General features: G+C 46.1%; 1 protein-coding gene across 1 annotated transcript; it reads left to right on the top strand.

Annotated features, from left to right (window-relative positions):
- The first annotated feature begins 20,742 nt into the window (after positions 1-20,742).
- Positions 20,743-22,229, top strand: LOC144180475 (uncharacterized). Its single transcript, XM_077708815.1, has one exon. It carries the CDS (start codon positions 20,778-20,780, stop codon positions 21,987-21,989), a length of 1,212 nt encoding a protein of 403 aa, XP_077564941.1. The 5' UTR covers positions 20,743-20,777; the 3' UTR covers positions 21,990-22,229.
- Positions 22,230-23,811: the final 1,582 nt, after the last annotated feature.

The following is a 23,811-nucleotide window of genomic DNA, read 5'->3' as shown; positions in this document are numbered from 1 at the left end:
CAAATCTCAACAAAAGCAAACAAGAGACTGGAAGATATCCTGTAGAACACGTATTTCCATTCTGGGTTTGTAGAACTATAGCTTTCATTTCTTCCAACCACAAAGAAAGTAGTGAAAGTGTTCATTAGTCGCTGCTGGGCTATTTACCTTTTCAACATGCCCCTTTCTCCCAGAATAAAGAAAGAGGAAAATAATGTGGGGAACTAACTTGCTTCAGCAAAGCTGTGGCAGGTTTAAAGCTGATAAACAGACAGGGCTAAACCAAAAACTCCTCTTTGAAGAAAAACCGATTTTACGATAAAAAAAAAACTTAAGCACTGGAGAAGAGAAGAACAACGAAATAAACAAATACGAACAGAGGCAGCAAAAACGACCAAAATACAAACAAAGCAAAAGCCATTCTACGAGCAAGTTAGGCACGAAAGCTTGCCACAAAGGAGCAGGCCCCTCAGCAGAAATTTTAAAAAGTTAGAAATTATGTATACTATTTGCATCATGTACAAAGGAAAATCAGTCCTATTTTAGGGGTTTTAGACCAAATGGAGCCGAAGTAGCCAAATTAATTCTTGTCTTGAAGAAGCAGAGTGAAGTGAATAACAGAGAAAAACAGGGGCATTACCAATATGCAGCATCCTTCGTTTGCCCATTTTGTCGTTTTGCCTGCTTATTTTATGCCTTTTCTTTTTTTTCACCCATGGGGCTCTTTTTCTACTGGTCACTTCCACGCCATGTTTTTTTTTTTTATTTTCTTCCGAATTTTCTACCTTTTATTATATAGCAGTCCTTTCCTTTCATTTCAAGTTTCCTATTCCCATTTCCACATGTAGCACAGCCAGCTGGACAGTTCTTCTTCTTTCCTTGGTTGACCTCCCTAGCTTTCTTTTACAGTTTCTTCCTTTCTTTGAAGTCACACATTAGGTAATCTTAGCCTTGCTGTTACCATCACAAACTTCCCTAGAGATCTGGTGGAATTACTGGTGGTGGAATAAAATTTCTTGGATGAGAATTGCTCGTACATATGACCCCCTGTTTTTTCTGTTTATGTTTGCTTGTTCTGACAGCCAAAGAGCATTGTACGTAAGAAAAGTAACTTTTGCGCAAGATTTCATTGGGCTCAGCTTGCGCACCTCCTCTTCTCACGCCTCAAACAAAACCGGTGGAAGGATGAGAAGGCAAGGCTGTCAATGTCAAATTTCTTTTTTCGTTGCCAGAATTGAAACACGGAATATGTTCTATGGTGTGAAGCCCATGATACACGGGCTGATGGCATTGTGATGCTCGAATATTTTTGATGAAAATAAGAATGCTGGTAAACACAATCTGAATGAGTATTAGCCAGAACTTTCATAATCAGCTACAGCATTACTGGAACCCAGCTTCGGTAATGCAACTTCGTCATCATCTTTGTTGCTGTGCGCACGCTGGAATAGAAGCGTGGAAATTTGCCAAGATCTGGCGTGAGACCTTAGCGGCCACCGGTTTTATGTTGGCATAAATGAGAAGGCTGTGCTACGCATACCGAATTCCTTCCTTCTATCGCATATCGCATTCCTTCCTTTTATCTGGTGTATACAGCTGAAGAACGCTTCCAGGTGGCCCTGGCTGAACCTATATGTGCAGATGTAAGTGTCGCAAATAATAAAATTGAGAGATTAATTTATTATCGGCTTTCTTAATGACTGCCATATGCAATGCACATTAAGTCTCTGAATGCACTACACCAGCGAATGATGATAGTTTCATGCTAGGCAGTTTGATTCACCTGCTCTATTTATGTTTGACAGCTGTTTCAAAATTAACCATATGATTGAACTAATGTGCTGCAATAACTAGTTTATAGGTACACTCAAATTCATTTCCTTCTCAAGGGAGACATATATCCTTTGTCGACTTCGCCTTGCACAAAATACATGACGGTCCTATCGCGACCCAAGAAAGTGCATATGTGTGTTACCTAACATGCTTCCAGGCGGTTTCTATTGACAAAGATTTCCGGTCTTAACCCACAGGCATTTCAGGCAAAACCGCCTTCAGGCTGGGTGGTCCTGATAATTGGGCGTGAACGGAAGTGGCTGTTTCCGTTCATTAGCGAAGGCCCCCAGGGAAGGACCGAATAATTTTTCTTAACGGCCCACCAGACGGATGCCCATCTCACATGAATGACGTTTAGTCCTCCTCCTCCCCCTCTGTGCAGCTATATACACGGGCCATATGAGAGTGGAAGTGCAAGTAGACGTAATAAAATAATGGCGCTGATCCATCGAGTTTAAGAAATGTGTCGTGCAAAGCATCAACCATATTCTCGAAAATATCACATTGCGTGTCTCAGCGATCGAAGGAGCATGTACGAATCGCACACACCCATACGGGAGATTTCTGCACCTTCATTCGGGATTACCTCTCGGCTTCGCCTTGTTCTCCTCTAAAAAAACCACCTTATTGTGCAAACGAAGTTGCCATTATTATAATTGGTTGACGGTTGTTTTATCTCTCACTCAAGTGAAACACCGTTCAGTGAAAGTATAACAGCACACGTAAACAAGAGCCTAGTTATACGCTAGGCATGGTAAAATGTTTCGTACATTTGTTTGTTTTTAATTTACGAATCATATACGCTCAAAAGCAGCCGATCTGCCCAGTAATGTCTCGCGTAACATGATACAACCGGTTGACGGCGAGTTAAAATCGGCAGAAGCCACTACGGACATGTAGTGAATTTGTCCTTGAAGGTAGGCGGCGGTGGCTTTATTCCGTATCGTCGGCAGTACGCGGGCTCCAGCGCGGGGGTAGATAAGCTTGTTTTCGCAAGCAACGAAGTGACACAGCAGACACCAACGTGTGGTAGAGTGAACCTTTGCAAATTACCCCCACATGAGTGACGCTCCTCACAAAATACTGAAACTGAAGGACTGAATTTCGCTCCCCAGCCCTACCCCCTCTTCTTGCTTTATATTTCATTGATTTTTGTTCGTCACACATGAATGCGTTGAGAACACTTATAAAAAGCATACAAATTCGTAAATATACGCCGATATTGTCATAAAAGGTGCCTAATTTTAGCTTAGGGCCCTAAATTTGTGCCTCATTTTCAAAACAATTGTCAGCCGTATCTTAAACTACTTATCTGGCAAATACAGCATGGCACCATGGCGGCATCCGTGTTTAGACACATTTGAGAGCCGCCAGCTTTACCCGCCTGGACTGTGCTTGAAGTAATAGGCTTAGCATAAAAAGGGGGTGTTGGTATGAGCACGCCATGTGCAAGCAGGAGCTATATTGTAAGCACGCCATATGCAAACAAGAATTATTTTTGGTGCGCATAGTGACATCATCATCATTATCATCGTCCTCTCTGTGAGTACTGCAGCATAGAGTTTCTTACAGTATACACTAGAGAGGAATCTGGCGCTAGCGTCTATGCGGCTCACATCAAGGCCGTCTGTGTCGTCATGGACCGCCATTATACATCGCGCTCGCCTTAGTTTTTTTATTGGCTTGGATTGAAACGTTTTAGCGACCGCAAATTTAAACAAAGTGCCACAAAAACGCGAAGAATAGTGTTCAATTATGTAAGTGAAAAATAAAAACAGGCTGTTTTAAAACTAAGATGAAGAGAAGTAAAGCGTATTTTTGCCGGAATGGTTGTGCCTGCTATTCCGCAGGCCAAGGTTGTAGCTACTAACAATGTTATTATTTGGGGGGTAACTCATTATAGACTGTGATTTTAATAATTTTACCATTATTTCAAAAAATAATTTGTTTGAAGAGTTTCGAAAGTTTTTTGAGCGTGCCCTATGAAAACGTTGCCTTCGTGGTGAACCGATGCACCGACCGCCGGCTAGTTTAACAAGAAAAAAGAAAACGTGGCGTTAAACAGTCGTGGACGATGACAAGATAAGACGCATACAAGCGCCCGTATCTGCCGTATCTTGCCTTCGTCGAAGTACGTTTTGTTTCTTCTTTTCGTCGGCTACAAATTTCGCGGCGGCATATTACCCGCTACTCAGTCATACGTCCTTGGACTGCGGCATGAGCAGCGTCAGGTGCGATCACGCATTGCCAGATGTTTCAATGAACACGGCTACCACAGAAACGGGATGATTTCGGCTTCCTTGTAGCTCGTAAACGTGTGAATGCATAGTGAAGAAAGCAAATCCCCAAAACCGCTTAAGAATCCAGTTGTCATGTCAAGCCCAAGCCAAAAAGGATGTCGTCCCATGAACCCCCACGACGACATGGCTTACGAGGCGCAGTTTCCTCTCTAGTATACTTACTAAGAAACTCTATGTACTGCAGGACAAGATGTGACAACAATATGTTTATTGGAACTGCAGTAATAAATAACAGATCAAAATAAATGTCCATGGCGCCTTTTCATTCCCGAGGGGCGCGGGCTAGCGGCACTCCTCGCTCCCGATCGAGCGTTCTTGGTATTCAAGCTGCGATCCGGTCAGCGCGTTCTCCCACTGCCTTATGGGAAATTTTATTCATGAAAAGGTGTTATAACACACGTCACAATCTGGCAGCAGTGTCAAATATTCGGATTACAATTGTCTTTAACGGCTGGTGTACAAGGAGCGCTCCTTGTAACAATTAGCACGGTTGAGCCGAATGATCAAGTGCAGTCGTTTGTGCTTGTGAGATAAACATTCATTTAAAATTCTGCTTTTGGAATTGGCAGTCCGTGCTAGAACAATATATACGGTCAGTTACATGTTGCTGTAATGAATGGACTCGGCTAGTAGGTCACATATGACAGTCCCTACTTTTGTTCAGTTTCATTCTCGTGAACTAAAACTCACTGCCCTTCTCAGAAATCACGTCCCTACCTTCCAACATTGCCAGTGCAAGTCATTAAATGGCAGCCATATTTGAACTCTTCTTACCTCAGCTTGGTGTAACAGCAATTCACCCAGCGCATTTCCTTCCCGGATAGGTGCCGAAAAGCTACTTCCTGTACACAACTAGCGCCATCTAATCCAAATAGGATTTAAGGTGGGCCGGTAGGAACATAACTGAGTTGTAAACTGCGCGGGAAGCCAGACGACAGGAAGGGCGCACATACAAGGCACTGACAGACTGACAACTGAGTTTATTGTCACTAAAGAGGCAATAGACATGAACAAACTAAAGACGGAAGACGTATGATATCCGATTCTAAGAAAAAAAAAAACAAAAGGCAACAAAAGTACAAAAAACGCACACTACCTTCTCTCTAGCAGTGATCAGCACTACTAGCATATCTCTAGCAGGTAGTACGACAAATACCAAAGCACCATACTTATCTCCACTATCACCAAGGGATTCAATTTCCTTCCCCGTGAGGGCAGGGGAGGGAGCGCTGACGCAATCCGTATAGGAATATTCATTTCCCAGGCTTCTCTTATCTCTCGTCCCATGGAGGAAAGAATACCTCGTCCCAACCTGTCCTCGTATCGAGCTCGCACATGGCTTTCCTAGGGCGAGCAGCTTGGGCACTTAGCAACGTGTGAAGCGAGTTTTGTCCATGTGGCGTTGTTCGCCCCTAAGCCCCTATTAGTTAAAGGGTCTCTGCAACGTTGATTTGATTGACTGATTGTTGGGTTTAACGCGCCGACGCAACGCAGGCGATGAGGGGCGCCGTAGGGGAGGGCTCCAGATTTATTTTGACCACCTGGGGATCTTTAACGTGCGCCGAAATCTCGTACACACGGGCGTTTTCACTTACCTGCAACATTCCGATAAACGCTTTCACTCTCAATTTCACTTCTGGAAGCATTTCGACAGCTATTGTTGTCGCCAGCACTAAGGGTCACTGAGTGATTTGCTCGTCGCCTTTTGTGGCTTCTTTAAAGCGGCTAACGAATGCGGTTGCAGCGACTGACAGAACGCCGGCCGACAGCCGCTAGACCGCTGTAATGACGTAATTCGTGCGGTCAGAGAACGCCAAAACCAGAAAAAAGAATTTAGCAAGTTTTTAAGTTATATGTGGGTATAGAACAAATATTTTCTGGCTCAGGTGCTTTCTGACCCCCTCTTCTAAGTACGCGATGTTTTAAATGCAGAGCATTTCAGTAACTCACGATGTTACCCGCGTTGACGTCCGTAGTCGTAGTCCGCACCCCTCCCCCTACACTATATAAAAAAAATACTATCCGGCGCCTGGTTTCGATCCCTCGACCCTGCGGGCGCAACGCAATGTACATGGTGCTCTACCCACTGCGCCACAAAGCCGACACAGAATGGGAGGCTACGAACGCGCCTTTTATCCTTGACTCATTCAAACTACGTCAAGAAGCTGATGATACAACGCATTCACTACCACCAACTCCCCAAACACTAAACGTTAACGCTATACCCCCCCCCCCCCCCCCTATGCGACGCATTTACTCGAGTCCCCCTCGCGGGGAGATGGGCCCAATTTTTTTGTTTACTACGTTCAGAAAGCACTAGGATTGAGAAAAAAAGTTGAAAAGAGTGTTGTACGGTCCTTTAACATTGCCTGGCGGAGTTGAAATGTAAAATGCGCGGACTGCTGCGGGCTTTAGAAGCCCAGCGGGCATATTCAGGGTGGACATACGCAACCAAGTGTAATCACTTTATGAGCCCATATGATAAATATTCATGCTTCACAAATGATCAATGGAGAGTTGAGACAGTCGGAAAACCAGAGATGGCCGCAAAAAATATATTTAGTGAGATAAGTATTAGAAATCGTCTGATTCAAATGAGCTGTCGACGAGTCTGACAACTTTTCAGACTTCCTTCCGCCTTCTATGAAAAGTCGCTTCATTTACAAGTACGCTTCGCTCCTCCACTCCACGATGTAAAACAGCCAGTGTACATGTATCGACTCCAACACACTGCTAAGCGAGTTGAACAATGATTTTAAAAGGTTGCCTACTACTTTGGCCCGCTATCCTAGCTAATCTTTTTTGAAATGTATGAGGTTTGGGAAGAATTGAGATATGAGTTGCTTTTGTTCTGGCTGCGTCGTGTTAGTACGTTGGTGTTCGATGGAAACCCTCAATTTAAATTCTCAAATGTACCCGTGATTTGAAAATCTCCTGAGTGCGTATATGTTTCCTACTCCTAACGTTAATGAGCCGAAGTATACCTCCAACTCCACTCACCAAAATTTTTCAGTTATCGAAATCTATACAAGCTATTCTTTGCCCGAGGTTGACTGCTCAGCAGTGCTAAAAGTAATGAACAAGAAGGTACTTGGGGAAAAAAAATGACAACCGCAGCTTTCATTTCAATCTCAATAGAACGCTTACAAACACACCGCTGTGTGCGGCCATCGAACCTAAATACCTTAATTTTTAAACATGCCGCCACATGAGATCTTTTAAGAGTTCACACAGAAACATATACCCTTCCCCTTCCACGAAGTTATGATAATAAAAAATGTTCCTTATGCTCTGCGAAAGAAAACTACTGCACAAGCTCATTATCATACAAATAGATATTTTAATGCGCGTTGTACGGTGTGTTGATGATAAAGCTGTAGACAATAAATTACTGTTTGACAAAAAATATTATATTTAGCGCAGAAAACTAAAGACAGTGCACAAGAAAGGAGACGGGGCAAGTGCTTCTCCCGTCTCCTTTCTTGTGCACTGTCTTTAGTTTTCTGCGCTAGACATATTTTCTTAAGACTCATGAACCAAATAACCCCCCAACAAGTTTTGTTAAATTTACTGTTCGACAAGCTGAGGTGATTATGTAAATTTGCTGTCGCTGGTCGTACATGGCAGCATTGCCCGCGCACCCAAACGCTTGCCCAAAGCCCCTAAACGATTTCAGCAGGTCGTTGCACCTGGCCTCAGCTGTAGGCGATCCACGCTGCAGGCAACATCTTACCGCAAAGAGCACCTTCCCTTCGGTAAGCAACTTCCGAGGCCCAAGCCTCAATGCTTTGTCCTGAATGGGCCAAGGATTGTCAGTACCACCTGGTTCTCGATTGGAATATCTCGTAACAAAGCACTACGCCACTGAAGTTCCGTCGGAACTCTGTCACCATTTCGTCAAAGTACTCGTGGTTGAAGTGCCTCCTGGCGTTCGGCAAGTTCCTGAGCATGTCCTCTCGCCTCTGCAAGGTGTTGCTGTAGCAAGGGAGCGGGGGGGGGGGGGGGGGCGTGGAGAAGAGCATCTGAGGCAGGTTGGGCAAATTCCGGGTTACAGGCCAAAACGCGCCAGAGCTCACGACGTCTCCCTTAACCGTATCGAATATGTTCGCTTGTCCGCGGTAGGCGCTCCCACATCACTTGTAGAAAACTGCTGATTTCTGCACCACAGTCTGATTTGTTTCCCGAGGACACTTTGTCTTGCCCTCGCCAGGACGTTTTCGACGATCCTGGGAAGATGAAATATTTATAAAGATAAGTGGCCACACCGGCATGGGTTCCGCCAGAATGCACGAAATACACGGAAAATCGCAAAAATTAAGGCACAATCTACGTTTTTTTTTTCCCCCAGAAATGTGACTTTACGTTCTCTGGTTTTTAATAGATGATTATACACCATTCGTGTTCCCTTAGCAGACAGCCAACCGAAACAAATACGCTAATGTCCTGCTAACGTTTATGTGCGGGCCAAAATTCAAGAAATATGGGTATTTGTTTAATGATTTTTTTCACATGCCATATTGCTCCTCTAAAGGTACAAGCACTATAACGCCCTCGCTACAGCTTGTATTTTGAGTCGAGCGATTCCCAGGTAAACAATGCAGCTCTTTGGCAGAAGAAGTGCTGCTTATATGGCGAGGTTAAGAAGCGATGTCATGAAACTGTCTGTTTTAATTTTTTCAATTATTTGCACAGAATGTTCTGAATAAGAGCATTGAAGCTCCTCTAGAAACTAAGGCATGTACGGACGGTAAACTCGTACATTTTTACGTCAAAATAAGGAGGGGCGTGGCAGCACCAAAGAGCTGGTCAAGGCCTTCGTGTAATGCAGCACAGAAGTTGCGAAAAGGGATCCTTATACTTTCTAAGGAACCGACGTAGGGACGGCTGCACGTGGCGTTAAGAATGGGAAAGTTGGCGCAGCTTCCACTATACAGTGGTGAAAGGCTAGCGAAACAGCAGAGGGCGTGGCCTCTCTTACTTCGTCGGAGACCCCTCTGTGAATAGCACTGAAGGTTTAAAAATCCCGAAAAAAAATGCAGGTGAGCAGCACATAAATATTACAGCCTGAAAATATTCGTGTAGAAACGTGTAACCCCTTCACAAACACATGCAGCGTAGCAAATCCCGAGTTGAAAAGTTTCAAACGAAAGTTTTTTAATACTATAGGTCCGACAGCACCTTTATAAACTGGTCCCATTTTTTCGAAGTGATAAGAAGTTTCGTCTTTTCCGAAGCAGGTTTCCCATACCCTATAAAGGGTACTTTGTACGAGCCTGTTCTTCACGATGAGGCTTCGTTTTGCGGCTACTCGTCTTCCTTTTCGACAGTTTGAATTAGCAGACAAGCAAAACTGATCACCATATCGTAGATTATGTCGATTGATAAACATAGCGGCAGTGGTTTCAGTTAGCATGAGCCAGAAAATGCCAATTTATGCATTATCAAGGGAGCGTACGAGACAAGTCGTGGCAAATTTTATAATCTTGCAAGAATAAGCTAGTACATAAGGGCATAGAGCACGGATAAGCTTTCCCATGTAAAGCGAATAGGTATTGCGGCTGTGGTGGCAGCCGCGAGGGCGGGTAATGAAAACGATGCCACAAATGAATTCTGCATCTACAGCAAGCGGGGATTGGAGAGAGATAAGAAGTATTCTGCTGTTTTAGTCGGAGCTCATACGCAACAATTTTGCGTACCTACCTTTTACCACACGCACTACGCAAACCACGCGTACCCTTTTTTAACCTTTAAACGTGCTTGCTACTTCCCTAAACAATAGCCAAGCTTTTTCAACTGTCTGTTCTGGTCTAATCATCCGCATAGGGACACCTGCCTCCTAAACTTATGAACTCATTTTTACCGGTTGTTTCTCTATTACTCCTGGTACAGCCGGATCATGCAGTGCGGTGTAGAAGGACTGCTCCACCACCATACCAGTCTCTCAAATTGGCCTTTCGTGAACCCCCTAATTGGCGTATTCATGGGAGGTTGGGGCCGTTACTACACCAGGGTGGCCAATCCTACTCTGGTGAGGGAGTCCATTAACGGCAATGGTCGCCGGGGTCAGGCCGCACCCCAAGCCCCATTCTGCAATTCCATCAATACGCGGATTTTTTTTTTTTAATCCGGTGGGAATAGTCCGCCACCGGGATTCGAACCACGGTCCTTCTGCACGCGAGGCGGATGCTCTACCTCTACGCCACCGCTGCACCTACGGCATACGGCATGCGGCAGACATTCTCAGATAATGAATAGCAGCCTACCATTGACCCTGAAGAAGAAAGTGTATGACATCTGCATCTTACCGGTACTCACCTACGGGGCAGAAACTTGGAGGCTCACTAAGATGGTTCAACTTAAATTGAGAACGACTCAGCGGGCAATGGAACGGAAGATGATAGGTGTAACATTAAGGGACAAGAAGAGAGCGGAGTGGGTCAATTAACAAACGCGTGTTGAGGACATATTAGTATAAATTAAGAACAAGAAATGGACGTGGGAAGGGCATGAAATGCGATGTCAAGATAACCGTTGGTCATTAAGGGTTAGCAGAGGGGATCCCTAGAGATGGCAAGCGTGGCAGGGGGCGGCAGAAAGTTAGGTGGACAGATGAGATCAAGAAGTTTGCGCGGTTAAATTGGTCAGAGTTGGCACAGTACAGGGGTAATTGGAGAATATAGGGGGAGGCCTTTGCCCTGCAGTGGGCGTAGATAGGCTGGTGTTGATGATGATAAACCCCCTAAACACCTCCAATGGTCAGCTTCAGCTTACCCCACGTTCCACAATGGTAACCTGAACAGCTGCATCGCTTCATCTAATTCACATTGAACCCCAGGGCCTGGGCCCACTATATAAAAGTTTCGAAAGCCCCGCACGGACTACTAACATTACTACTATTCTTTTTTTTTTTTTTTCAACAGCCATCCAGCTCACACGACAGGGCACAGGGCACAGGGCACAGGGTTGGCCGGGTAACGCAATGTTTTTTGTTTTGTTTTGTTTTTCCTCTTTTTCTTTTAGTCCGATTCGTATGCCGTCTCTGCTCGGGGTGCGCCACCGTCTGAGTGTCCATCCAGGGTGCAGCGCGTGCTGCAAGAAAATCACGCGAGCCCGCCTCGAACACTTCGCCCGGTACCATCGCATAAACCACGGCCTTACATCGCTCCCGTCTCTTCACCCTTCCCGTTCGCCCCGCCACGGTCCGGAAGCTGTCGCCGTGATGGGGAGTCCGCCCACTCCGAGCTGCCCTCCGCGCCCGGAGTCGCCGGCGCCGCTTCGCAGGACGGCCAGCCCGCCCTCTAGCTACTGCTTGCTACCGTGCTCGCCCTCCGAGCTGCTGCGTTCAACGCGCTCCACGCCGCCTCTACCCAGGGGGTGCGGCAGCCTCGCCCCCGTCACCGACGCCAATGCGATGTACGGCCGCGTTACATATTGCCTTTTTATATAACTAGTTTATTATCTTGTCTATCCTATTGGAAAATGAATTTTTATGCACTCTTCCCGCGCTCACCCTACCAACTGCTTGTCGAACAGAGTGATGAGGTGATTACTGCAAAGCAAGAAGAGATTGTTTTGACATTTACTTATGCGTAGCATTCTTTAACGAGTAACCCCGCAACCAGGACCGTGTAACGCCCGGTATTTCAACAAAAACGTAGATATCGCGGAGGTTCTAGCTGTAATCGCTATACAGGCGTAAAAAGAGATAACTGGTCGCACGAAAGTTTGAAAAAGTAAGAAATAAGAACAATATGAAAATATTACGGAAATGGGCGAAACGCGTAACATCCTGCATTTCCACAATACTGCAGATTGCGCGAAAGTTCCAACTGCAATCGTTAAGCATAAATGGATATAATTAGTCGAACCAAACTTTCTAAAAAAAGAAAAATATAAAATAGTTACGGAAAATGGGAAAACGTATAACACTTGGAATTTCCAGAATACTGGAGATTTTGCGAAAGTTCTAAATGTAATCGTTACAATAACGTAAAGGATGTAATTGGTCGGGCGAAATCTCGCAAAACTAAAAAAAGAAAAATATTACAAAATTACGGAAAATAGCAAAATGTGTAACGCCCGGTATTTCCACAATAATGCATATTTTGCGGAAGTTCGACCAGTTATCCCTATAATAGCATAAACGGAGATAATTGGTCGGACGAAATTTTGAAAAAATAAGAAATATGAAAACTAAGGAAATTTTACGGAAAATTGCAAAAAGTAAAACGCATAGCGTTTCCAGAATAATCCAGATTTCCCGAAAGTTCCACCTGTAACTGTTATAAAAGCCTAAATGGAGATAACTGTTTGAAGGATATTTTGAAAAACTATAAAAATGGGAAAAATATAAAATAATTACAGAAAATGGCGGCCGTTTAATGCCCTCCATTTCCACAATAATGCAGATTTCGTGAAAGCTCCAAATGTAATGGTTATAATACTGTAAACGGAGATAATTGGTCGGACCAAATATTGAAATAACTAAGAAATAAGAAAAATAAGGAAACTTTACGGAAAATGGCAAAACGTATAACGCATAGCGTTTCCAGAATAATGCAGATTTCCCGAAAGTTCCACCTGTAACTGTTATAAAAGCCTAAATGAGATAACTGGTTGAAGGATATTTTGAAAAACTATAAAAATGGGAAAAATATAAAATAATTACAGAAAATGGCGGCCGTTTAATGCCCTCCATTTCCACAATAATGCAGATTTCGTGAAAGCTCCAAATGTAATGGTTATAATACTGTAAACGGAGATAATTGGTCGGACCAAATATTGAAATAACTAAGAAATAAGAAAAATACGGAAACTTTACGGAAAATGGCAAAACGTATAACGCATAGCGTTTCCACAATAATGCAGATTTCATGAAAACTCCAAATGTAATCGTTATAATACTGTAAACGGAGATAATTGGTCGGACCAAATTTTGAAAAACTAAAAAATACGGAAAATATTAAGAAATTACGGAAATGGCAAAAAGCATAACATATGACGTTTCCACAATAATGCAGATTTTTCGAAAGTTTCCCTTCTAATCGTTATAATAGCATATATGGATATAATTCGTCGAACGAAATTTCGAAAAGTAAAAAAAAATCAGAAAAATATTAGATAATTACCGAGAACGGCAAACCTTGTTACGCCCTGTATGTCCAGGAGAATGCAAGTATCGTGAAAGTGCCAAATGCAATCCGTTAAATAACGTAAATGTAGATAATTGGTTTGAAAAAATATTGAAAAACTAAAACATAAGATAAATATAAAAATTACCGAAAACGGCAAAACGTATTTGCACAATAATGCAGATTTCAGGAAAGTTTCACCTGTAATCGTTATAATAGCGCCAATGGAAATAATTGGCCAAACGAAATTTGGAAAAACGAAAAAATTCGAAAAGAAATAATTATGAAAATGGCGAGCAGTGTAACGCCCTGCATTCCCACAATAATGTAGATTTCTGGAAAGTTCCACCTGTAGTCGTTAGAACAGCGGAAATGAATATAATTGGTCGAACAAAGTTTGAAAAAATATTAAATCAGAAAAATATGAAAAAATAAGTAAAATGGCAAATCGTATGACGACTTGCTTTGCACAATAATGGAGATTTTGCTCAAGTTTCACTTGTAATCGTTATATGAGCGTAAACAAGATAATTGGTAGAAATAAATTTTGAAACACTAAAAAAAACATGAAAAATACAAAAAAATTACGGAAAACAGGCGAACCGTGGAATGTCCTGCATTTCCGCAATAATGCAGATTTCGCAAAGGTTCCACTTCTAATCATTATAATAGCGTAAACGGATATAACTGGTCGAGCAGGATATAGAAAAACTTAAACGTTCGGCTTGGAAAAACTCGCACTCGAGATACGCCGCGTAATATTGCAAGGCATTATTAGATAATTCTCTGAATTTCGGCAGAATTTTTTGTACCTGACGCCCTCGTACAGAGTCGTGGAACGTGTGTGAATTAGGCGAACTGCATATAGTGTGGACCCGACCAGAGAATAATGTTCAGCTTTATTCTGTCGCCCAGACCACGGGGTTATTCTCTGTTCTGGGGCATTGCTGAAACGGCCCTGCTCGTCGGCTTCCGCGGCGCAGTGGTAGTCTTGTGTTTTGGTTCTAAGGCCCTGGGTTCGACTCTCAGCTGTCACGAACTTCCTTTCCAAGAGAATGTTTTGCTGTCACCTGTTCTCTTAAGTTAATTCTATGATTTAAGTGTGCAAATAAGCGTCGATTGGCATCTTTTAGGTCGCGTTAGACAAATAGTGATCCGACTATACCGTGGTATCGTTCACAAAGTAATACTGCACATTATCCTACGTTTATGCCTATCATCATCAGCCTATTTAAGTCCACTGGTCCTGATAATAGGAACTGTTTAATTAGGCACACAGGGCGGATAGAGAGCACAGCCCAAAAGCTTACCTGGACAATCCAGTCTCGCTCACGGGAGTGTCTTCACTGTTATACCCCTGTCACACGGGCACTTTCAATCGCGATTGAGTCGATCCGGATCGAGCTCAATCCGGATCGGGCACCTGCTACACGGCAGTTTCAATCGCGATCGAGATCGATCCCGCTCGAACTCAATCCTGGTTTCTCAAGCGCGATCGAGGCTTCCAAGCGCGATCGAACGAAAGCGGCGATACTCTCGGCCCCGCTCAGCAATGGCACAGAAGGTGACAACTTCAACTACCGCCGCAAATTGTGTCAAATAACTTGACCGAAATAAGCGTTCGGTAACATTTACATAGTTACGTATACCTACGACCGCGCGAAGTTACCAGACGAAGGCCGCAAGTACATTGTTAACGCCATCTGGCGTACACGAGCGCAACCGGTGCAACTTCTCGATCGCGATTGAAACGGGCCGTGTAATAGCGGCAGTGCGTCGAGCGCGCTCGAAAACTCGATCGCGATTCACTTCAATCGCGATTGAAAGTGCCCGTGTGACTGGGGTATTACACCTGCAGGGCAGCAGAATGTCACTTAAGAGGGCAGGATTTCAATTTACGCCGTTTTGAACCCGAGTTCGAGGCGCGACGTCCTCGCCAGTATTGAAACGTTGAAGCTCTAATTGTGGCTTCCGGGGGGTTCTCTGGGCTCACGCAGGGCTGCTGCGGCATCGGGGTCGTCCCCTCGGAAGCCGTTCGAGCAGCATCCGGTGCGCCGCTGGGGCCGGGACACGTGGTCTCGGAGCACGCAGAGCGACCCGGCCACGGAGACCAGCACGCAGATCGAGCCCATGGCTGTGGGCAACAGAACGAGCGACGCCATGGCACGCGACGAATATGTCGTGGGGAAATATACGCTTGCACGAAGAAACGGAAATGTGGCAATTATGTTCGGAGTGCGTCTCCACCTACTGAGACATTGAATGAAGCTCTCAGGCCACGCGCAGACGAGTACAACGCGCATCGAGAACGTTCTATAGCCGCCGCAGCAGACATTTCCCCTCTAGGGACCCTAAACTACGGGCCTTATTCCCCTCTTCTCCCTAACGGTGGCGCTGAGCTTGCCCTATAAGCCCCCACCGCGCTGCTGTTGACATTTCCCTCCTCTTCCACAGCGCCTCTCCACGCTATAGTGCAGCGCTGCTGCCCGTACCCTCAGAGCTCCGACTGTGCTGCATCGCCATCTCGCACAATTTCCTCCGGTGCTGCTGTTTTCCTTTCCCGTCCCGGCTCCATATTTCTGTACCTCACAACACGACTTTAAAGAAAGAGCTAAGGCTTTCTCCTTAAAAATTCATAGAGACTTTCAAGTTGGGGTTTTCACATAGTGTGCAATGGCATTTTTTTCAGGGCGCTCGTATTTGCAAATACACTTCTTGGTATGTTTGCCTGGCAGGCACGAATGCTTACGGCCTTTTACAGAAAAAAAAATTTAACGTGTAATGTTAAAGGCTCTATGCATGTGAAAAGCCGGTGTCGTCGGCGCCGTTGACTGTGCCCGAAATATTCCGTGGCTCCATCCTGCGGCGCCAACTGGAACCGGCCGGCAGTGTAAGGAAGATAAATGGCGCACTGTATACAAATGGCGCGAGATTCGAACCCCGGTCTGGAGAGCAGGAACCGAGTGAGTAACCACCGCACCAATTGCGCACCTTGCCTGAGAGAAAACAAGTTTGGCTTCTGCCTTCCACTTGACAGATTGATTGATTGATTGATTGATTGATTGATTGATTTATTGATTGATTGATTGATTGATTGATTGATTGATTGATTGATTGATTGATTGATTGATTGATTGATTGATTGATTTAACCCGACGAAGATGCCCCTATGCTCTGAGGCGCGCCGTAGTAGAGGGCTCCGGTTCATTTCTGACAACCATGAGATTTTTAAGTGCAATGCACTTCTTAAGCGACCCTGAACCTGCGTCCACCGGCGATGTCCGCATAGCATACCCACGTGGGGGATTGGCCAGGAATCTCCTCGTCTTCCTTGGCAACGGGGGGAGATGGGCGCGCGCTGCCTGGCCGCTGACATGGCACATACCCACGTGGGGGATTGGCCAGGAATCGGGCGTGAGAAGGGCTAATGCACCCGCTTAAAGGAGCCCAAGAAAGACTATCGTCTTTAAAAAGCGACAGATATGCCTTGCTACCAAGGCGAACGAACATTCCCGCTGAGACGGCCAGCGCGCTGAGCACAGTTGGCCCGGTGCGCGGGGGCCGGGGAGGGGTGACAAACGCCACGTTGCCGACAATGGCAGTGCGAGGTTTATGTGTCGTTCCGAGCGTAAATTTCGCCAGAGGGACGAGACGGTCACGCACTGCAAAAGACCCGTGAATGGATCAATAATTTCATTTGTGTTGAGTAAGAAGCAGGTGTCAATGAGGCAAGTGAAACATTTTCAGGAAATTTGGAAAATGACGCTATCGTAGAGAAAGTACAAAGAAGTTTTCCATTTAAACCTACAAAAATGATGCGCTGCACCATGACCAGAACGTCGGAATGTGGAAGTGTGGCGGATGCCGTTTTCTGTTTGTCGGCCTTTTTCGTGGGAACGTACCAGTTTCCGGACCGCAGACGGAGGTATGGAAAATATTCATCCGGCGACGTGTCGCGGCCATCGTGAATGCGAAGCACAGGGCGGACATTTTTTCATGTTATTTGAGGGCCGCGTAATCGCCACTGAATCTGAATTTCTTGTGACGTAGCGCCGCAGGCCATGACAAGAAGATCGCTTTCGTAAAGCTTTCAGAAGGCACTATTGCGAGGCGGCGAGTGCTGTTCAAAAGCTCTAAGGCGAGAAACGTACTTCGTGCCGTAAGTACCTTTTCAGGAAATGTTTTGCTGGAAAGAACGGTGTGAGTATATAGTTGCGCCCGTTCATTATTTTACTACAGGCTGCTCCAATCCCGTAAATACAAATGAGAGGAATTTCAGGCGGGTTTTGCTGGAACCACCGGCCACCATTTGGGTTCATGCTGAGCCTTTCAGACGATCATACTCGTGGCTACTTTCCGAAGCATTGCTACGCTCATACTACGTTAATATTGCCACGAACCATGCAGTCTGCTTGTATGCTTCTGTTTCGTTTTTGCCAACCGGCGGCGCCCGGCTGTGTTATGAGTGTTTCAAGCAAAGTGCACCCTCTCTTTTCGCCCTGACGTCACTAGCCTAGAATAATATATAACCTATTTAAAATTTCCACTAAAAGCTCCGAAATGATGGCACTGTTGGTTTAACTCTGTTCAAAGGTAGTCCTTAAAATTTCCTACGCAATTTTTCAGACAAACCATTGTTCGAGTGCTTGCGTTACGAATGTTATTAGTTATGTTAATTTAATGCATAGAGCGGACAAAAAAAGGTACATTAAACAGTACCTTTTTGAAGCAGCGCATTTTAGATACCGTTTTTTAAAAAATGATACATTCCTTTGCGTTTGTGGATCTGGCTGGCTGCGACGCCTGCTGAGACCCTTTGCTTTAGCAATTCTATTTTAGCCAGCCTCTTCCTAGATTCATCCACTACTAAGGCTCACGAGTTGTCTGAGGAGAATCGCACAGCTATTTGGTGGTCATTACGTGCCCCACACCAAAAAAGAGTAACTAAGCCTTCTTGCCAAAAAAAGCAACACATCCGAAGTTCTCTGCTCAAAGACAGCAACAAAATAAAATAACTATCGTCCCTAGCTGCTTTTTTGATGGGTGACGTTCATCCTTTTAAAATGCGGGCCATCTCAACTCCAGAGGGCGCACCCGGTATTCTTCAAAAGCAAATGTCGAGTGGCTTCCCTGCCTAGGGGGTCTTACCTTTAACGACAACTTATCGTTTTGCTCATGGGGCATTAAGCTAATACCGGGCGTTTGCGAGTGCACTGAGTGATATGTATTATGGCTTCCTGTCGTATCATTCCTTAATCTTGGTTTCTTCCCAAAGCGGCATAATACGCAGCCGTTAATCACTGGGGGTACGCTCGACTGTAGGGACTAATATTTCAAAAAAGAACGCGGATGTTTTCCCAATAAAATGTTCCCCGAAAAGATAAAAAATAATCGCCAAAAGTTTCGCGAGAGCGAAAATTAAGCTGTCTTCCCTTGATATTTACACCTGATACGCCACGGGTTTGACTAAACAATTGAAAATGACCCGCGATAATCTGGGCTTTCGCGAGCAGGGTTTATATAAGTAGCTGCCAAGAAGCCGGTTAAGAGCTCACGAGTAAGCTTATGGAAAAAGAAATATATTTTTTGGCCTTTTGTATGGAGGATTATAATGTGCAAAATCCACCAGATAAGCCGTATCGCCTTTTTTCGCCTTCCCTCAAGACTCACGTCAGGTGTATTAAAGTTAGTTTACGAAAGACGTTGGGGCGAGAGTGATGAGGTAATCCTGAAAGGGGCCCTGCAACACTTCCTTTAGGTTTTTTTGTAAATCCTAAATGCTTTGAGAACTTAGTCAAGCAACACATTCAGTACATATAATAGGGGAGAATGGGGGGTCACAAAGTACCTCAGCCATAAATTACTGCTGTATGCCTATCAGATAACTTGTAATCCCACTCAAAACTTTTTTCTCTCTTTCTATATTCTTTCTGCTCTTTGAGTCTTCAAATTACGTCATTAGTGCAATGGAGTGGCAATTGCCCGCTTTCGCTGAAGTTGCAGCAATAAAGGTATTCGATAACCACTCCAGCAGAAAGCCACAAAACAAAGCAGAATTGGAAGGCGGATAGTTCTGCTGCGATGAGCAAATCGTGCAGTGCCGCTCCGTGCTGTCGATAACTTTGAAAATGCTCCAAGACGCGGAGGAAAGAGTGAAAGCGTTTATCGGAAGTGTTGCAGAGTCCCTTTGAAGTAGCCCGTAATTTCTATTATAGAACGGGGGTGTGCCTTCTGCCATCTCTGACCTCAGGTTCGAAGCCTCTCTTGCTTTGCGCGTTGTCTCACCCAGGAGGACATGCCGTCGCTCTCTGTCGGACGGCAGAAGTAAGGTTAACGCTTAACACGTGAGACTAAGTTAACAATCTAAACTGATGAGGGTCTACATTCCGAAGCTACGCCTTGGCTTTAACCCCTGAATAACTACCACAACCTTGGGATCTTTAAAGAGCATAAAATCGCGAAGCACGGGCGTTTTCGCTTTTCGCCTCCATCAGAAAAACGGCAGCCAACGGTATTGAAATTGCGTTTTTCGGCCGTGTAGCGTTATGCTTTGGTGAGTTAGCCACCCCTGGTGGTAAGAAATAAAAAGGTACAAACGCCTGCTTCAGAATAACCCTGTGCGAAATGTCGCGGCGGCCGTATGAGAAATTGTTTCCAAACGAATGGCTACCCTATGTTTGCAATTGCGGCAAAGCACCGCTCTTTCTCTTCGTATCTTCTGAGGCGTCTGGCGGATATATGAGTTACCATTTCAATGGAGCCCGTTTGAAAAAGAAAGCTTCTTTTAGCTAGACAATACCGCCGCTAGCGTTGCCTCGGAAGTGTGGAAGAGTGCGGCATGCTGTTCATTAATATAACGGAGCCCAATAGCTGATCATTGCGGAAGGAACTGGCGTTTTTATTCAGCGCGTTTCCCCATGCGGCGCTCGCGCCCCGTGATGAAATGTTTCTCCATTAAGGCGAAGCTTGCTGCTCGACTTCGGCACACTTTTGTTGTGTAGCTACCCAACGCATCAAAACGAGGAGGACGAATAGAGAAGTTTCAGCAGAGGAACTTGAGAAAATCCAACCTACGTCTTCTGCGTTGTGGAAGCCGTACCGACCAGGAAGAAAAATTGTGCCCACCTCCCCGCGAGGGGAACCCTGTGTAGATGCGACGCATCGTGGGGTTCACTTGGTGTTTCCGTTGGATTGATTCTGAAATCGCGTGAAACGTGTCGGGAACGCGTATGATTATTATGTTTTATGATTATTATTATGTTTTATTGGACAATCTTGGTCAATCTCTCTAAGTGGTATGCTTGGGGCTTCGCTGTCGCAACGGGCTTCGCTGTCCATCATTGTCGCTGTAAGTGGGAGCTTCTTTTCTTTTATTGCAAGTGTTAATCATTGCCCCATCATGCGTTGTATCAGTAGCATCTTGACGTAGTTTGAATGAGTCAAGGATATAAGGCGCGTTCGTAGCATTTGATTCTGTCTCGGTTTTGTGGCGCAGTGGATTCTGCTTCCGGCCACCGCAGTGAACGGACGCAGGATGCAGGGCTCCTCAGGAGTGGTTAATGCGGCCCATGTTGGCCGCGGAAACAGGATGTTTGCTCAGGACGATAGTTATCAAGTTTCGTTGCCGACATTGCCTACAGGACGTATCGTTTTTAACACAGTTTTTTTGCACGGTGACATGCGCGCCCGCCCGTATCGCGTTGAAGATTTCCGCGATACTTTGGCTCGGCTGGAATTGCTCCCTGAGGTGCTTGCCTTGGGGGCGTTCCAAATGAGTCACGTATGGGCGGTGACGTTCAAATCGGAGCAAGGCGTCAAAAAGATCTTGGAAACAAAGGAGCTTCAAGTCAAAGGTCGACACTGCCTCGTCATCGACCCTGCCAACCAGGACCTGCGGCTGAAGCTCCACTGGCTGCTTTACAACGTGACCGAGGACGACGTTCGAGTTGCGCTGGCTCCCTACGGGAGGGTCAGCGACGTTTCACGGGAGCGCTGGCGTGTACAAGGCGTCCACGACAAGGGCTCGACGACGCGGTCCGTGACCCTCAAGCTCAACGCGGGCGTGAGGGCTGAGGACCTGCCCCACCAGCTCCGTGTCGCAGGCGAGCAGGCGCTCGTGGTCGTGCCCGGCAGGGCCCCGCAGTGCCTTCGCTGCTCTGGCACGGGGCACATGAGGCGCGACTGCAAGGTGCCGCGCTGCACTCTCTGCCGCCGCTTCGGTCATGAAGCGAACGAGTGCGTGCGGACGTACGCGAAGGTGGCCGGACCGGTGGGGGATGTGGACCGAACGGAGAACATCATGGACGAGGAGGAGGCGGAGGCGGCTGCAGCAGGGGGCGGCGGAGACCCGGTGACGGGGGACGCGCCGCCTGAAAAGAGCGCTGAGGTGAAGGAGTCGGTCGCTGTCGTAGTGCTACCTGCGCAAAGTGCCAGCGAAGTAGACCAGCTGACGTACGATGGCGACGGTGAGAGCCCGGTGAGCATGGCGGGTCAGTTTCCGGCGTTGGAAACTCCCGCCCCCCAACAGGGCGTCGACTTGAAAACTGGCGACCAGGACCAGTCTGTGGCCAAGCGGCCGCGTCAAGACAACCTCCTTGGTCAAGACAGTGTCGGGCAACGGGGAGAGGGGGATGGTTCCGTAGTGGTGGGGTCGGTGAGTGTGGGACCTACGTCGCGGCGCTCGAGCTTCAAGCCGAAGCTTAACACGCCCTACGACAGAGGACCCACGGCAACAAAGAATGCGTAAGAACGCCATCCTTGACTCCGCTTTCGGACTGCTAAAAGTATTTTTAAATTGTCTTTGTGTGTCGTTGAAAAACAAGGAAAGTGCAGGGCGTGTTCTAGTGATGGGCTTAAGGTCGTTGGTTGTATTACGTGGGTTTTTGGTTCTGTGTCGGGTGTCGAAGGGTTTTCCTTGCGGTCATTGCGCGTTTTTTTGGGGGGTGTGTTGGGTGTCGAAGAGTTCTTCCTTCGTGCCAGGGCGGGGGTTTGGGGTGTTTTTGTATGTACGCGCGTCAAGTGAAGCTCTCTCAACGGGCTCATATTGGATCCTTTTTTTTTGGGGGGGGGGGGGGGTTGTTTTCGTCGTTTTACGGTATTTTTTTTTTTCAAATGTACCAGTGTAAATGTTTTGGGATCTGTTTGTTTTATCTCTTAACCTGGTGTATTTAAACACGCCAATCCGTATTGCCACGCTTAACGTCAGGGGGCTTGCTGACAGGAGACGGCAGAATCAGTTGTATCGTTTAGTGACCGAACAGGACCTGGATATAGTGGCGGTACAAGAAGCGAAGGTTGAGAGAGAGGAGCAGACAGATCGTATGGTGCGCCCGTTTGCGTCGAGGTATGACGTGTGCGTTGCTCACGCGGTCGGGATGTCTGCGGGTGTGGCCCTGTTGGTACGAAGGAGTTTGGGGGCAACCCTAGAGACCGTCACCGCGTCCGAGTGTGGGCGTTTTGTTGTGTGCGATTTTGTTTTATCGTCAAGCGAATGGCGCTTGATCTGTGTGTACGCGCCCACAAAGGCAGCGGAAAGGAAGGGTTTTTTTTAGGATGTTCGCGGGCTTTGCGATACGGAGAGGCTTGTTATTTTACTTGGCGACTTTAATTGCGTATGTTCCGCGCAAGACAAAAGTAGCTCGACAAGGTTCCGCGATGCGAGTACGATAGTTTTAACTGATATCGTCGCTGACTTTGCGCTGGAAGATGTGGGTGATAGCCTTGGCAGTAGCGGTTCCGTTCGCTATACACACTTCCAGGGCAGCAGTCATGCGCGTCTCGACAGAGTGTATGTTTCGTCGGAGATTCTGCCGGAGTGTGATAGCTACCGAGTCTCCCCCGTTTCCTTCAGCGATCACTGCCTTGTGACCGTAATCGTTGGTAGAATTGCAAAACCAGGCAACGCGTTCTGTTGGGGGCTTTGGAAGCTTAATAACAAGCTGCTGCAGGATTAACTTTTCACTGAGGCCGTTAACGCATGCGCACGGACGTTTTTCTGTGGTGAAGAGAACCTTAACTTTACGCTCAATTGGGAGCTCTTCAAACAAGAAGTTAAGTTAAAGGCCATTGAAAGATCATCCGCAATCAAATACGACGAGAAGCAAAGAGAAGCCTGGTTACGAAGTACCCTGGACGTTTACGTTAAGGAAGAGTGTGAATCGCCTGGGGCGTTGAAGGATGACATTAGAGGACTAAAAGCGCAGCTCGAAGTAATAGATAAAGAGAAGTATGAGGGTGCGCTTGTGCGCGCAAGAGCTGAACGATTTTTGCACGGGGAAGCGCCGACTAAAAGAGCGTTCAGCGCGGAAAAAAAGTATGCTCGCAGAAATGCGATAGTGGAAATTGAAGCCGAAGGTGTGGTTTATAGTGACCAGGCTAATATAGAGCGTTGTTTTTGTGACTTTTATAAAAATTTGTTTTCTTGTCATCCTGTCAATGCCGTCAAGTTTAGAGAAGAGTTTACGTCTTTGTTACCGTGCTTAGACGAGGAAGTTAAGGCGCATCTCGAAAGAGAGATTACAGTAGAAGAGATACGCGGCGCTATCGACCAGTTGAGCCCAGGGAAGACG

Source organism: Haemaphysalis longicornis, unplaced genomic scaffold (assembly GCF_048455015.1).
Source record: "Haemaphysalis longicornis isolate Haplotype H1 unplaced genomic scaffold, Haemaphysalis longicornis Haplotype H1 scaffold_4, whole genome shotgun sequence".
Lineage (NCBI taxonomy): Eukaryota > Metazoa > Arthropoda > Arachnida > Ixodida > Ixodidae > Haemaphysalis > Haemaphysalis longicornis.
Note: the sequence above shows the minus strand (reverse complement) of the source record. Positions and strands in the feature narration are given on the sequence as shown.